The 978-nt window shown below is 76.6% G+C and overlaps 1 protein-coding gene across 1 annotated transcript; it reads right to left on the reverse strand.

The window, feature by feature from the left end:
* Positions 1 to 154: 154 nt before the first annotated feature.
* On the reverse strand, positions 155 to 742 carry Cmpk2 (cytidine monophosphate (UMP-CMP) kinase 2, mitochondrial; the record flags this gene model as incomplete). Its single annotated transcript, XM_013037662.1, has 1 exon — positions 155 to 742. A coding segment is annotated over exon 1 (588 nt), but the record flags the coding sequence as incomplete, so codon positions are not given.
* Positions 743 to 978: the final 236 nt, after the last annotated feature.

Genomic DNA, 978 nt, shown 5'->3' on the forward strand with positions numbered 1-978 from the left:
TCCTTGTGTGCCTGGGAGGGTTCTGAACCCAGGTCTTCAGTTTTGTCCTCTGAGTAGCTAGATTACAGACATGCATTTGCCCAGGCCATCTGATGGTACTCTTTTCTGGTAGTAGAGGGACTGGAAGAGGTGGGGGGGAGGGTGCTGCCCTTACCTCCTGCAGCACGGTCCTGGCGGCGTCCCGGTCCGAGAAGACCATGTAGCTGTGCAGGGTGGGCATCGCCGGGTGCAGCGGTGGCTCGGGCAGCGGCAGGACGCGCGCGCGCTCTCCGGGGTGCTGCCGCCCGCTGTCCCGCAGCGCCCACAGGCGCAGCCACAGGGCGCCCCGCGCGTCGGCCTCGAACTCGCCCAGGTGCGGGCGCTCGGGTTCCGGGCAGGCGCCCACCAGCTCCAGCAGGGCGCGGCGGGTGTCGGGGCCGCCGTGGGGGTCGCGCAGCAGGAAGCCGCGCTGCAGGCCGCCGTCCGGGCCGCCGCCGTAGCCGAGCAGCGGGCACAGCTGGCAGCCGCGGAAGGGGCCGCGCTGCAGCCGCCCGCGCAGGCGCTGGTGCAGCCGGGCCGCCCGCACCCGCGCCCCGCCGGCGCCCGCGGACACGCACAGCGAGAAGCTGCGCCCCGGGGGCCCCAGCAGCGCGGCCAGGCGGGCGTCGGGGCGCGCGCCGTCCGCGCCCCCCGCGCCGCCCACCGCGAAGTGCAGCAGGGCGCAGCCGGGCAGCTCGAGCGCGAAGCGGCACGGCGGGGCCATGGTCGCAGCCTCGGCCGCCGCGCAGGCCCCGCGCTGGGACGGCCGCGGCCGCAGGAGCCGCCCGAGCAGCAGCGGGGCGCGCGCACGGCGGGCAAGGGCCGTGGGCATCTCGGCGGCCGCAGCCCCGGAATCGAAACCGCGGGCCGCCCGGGAAACGAGGGCGGCGGCGGGGCGGGGCGCGGAGAGCAAACGGTCGGCACCGGAAACGACCGGCGAGCCCGGCCCCGCACTCCCCA

This window comes from Dipodomys ordii, unplaced genomic scaffold (genome assembly GCF_000151885.1).
Source record: "Dipodomys ordii isolate 6190 unplaced genomic scaffold, Dord_2.0 Scaffold1000005641, whole genome shotgun sequence".
NCBI lineage: Eukaryota > Metazoa > Chordata > Mammalia > Rodentia > Heteromyidae > Dipodomys > Dipodomys ordii.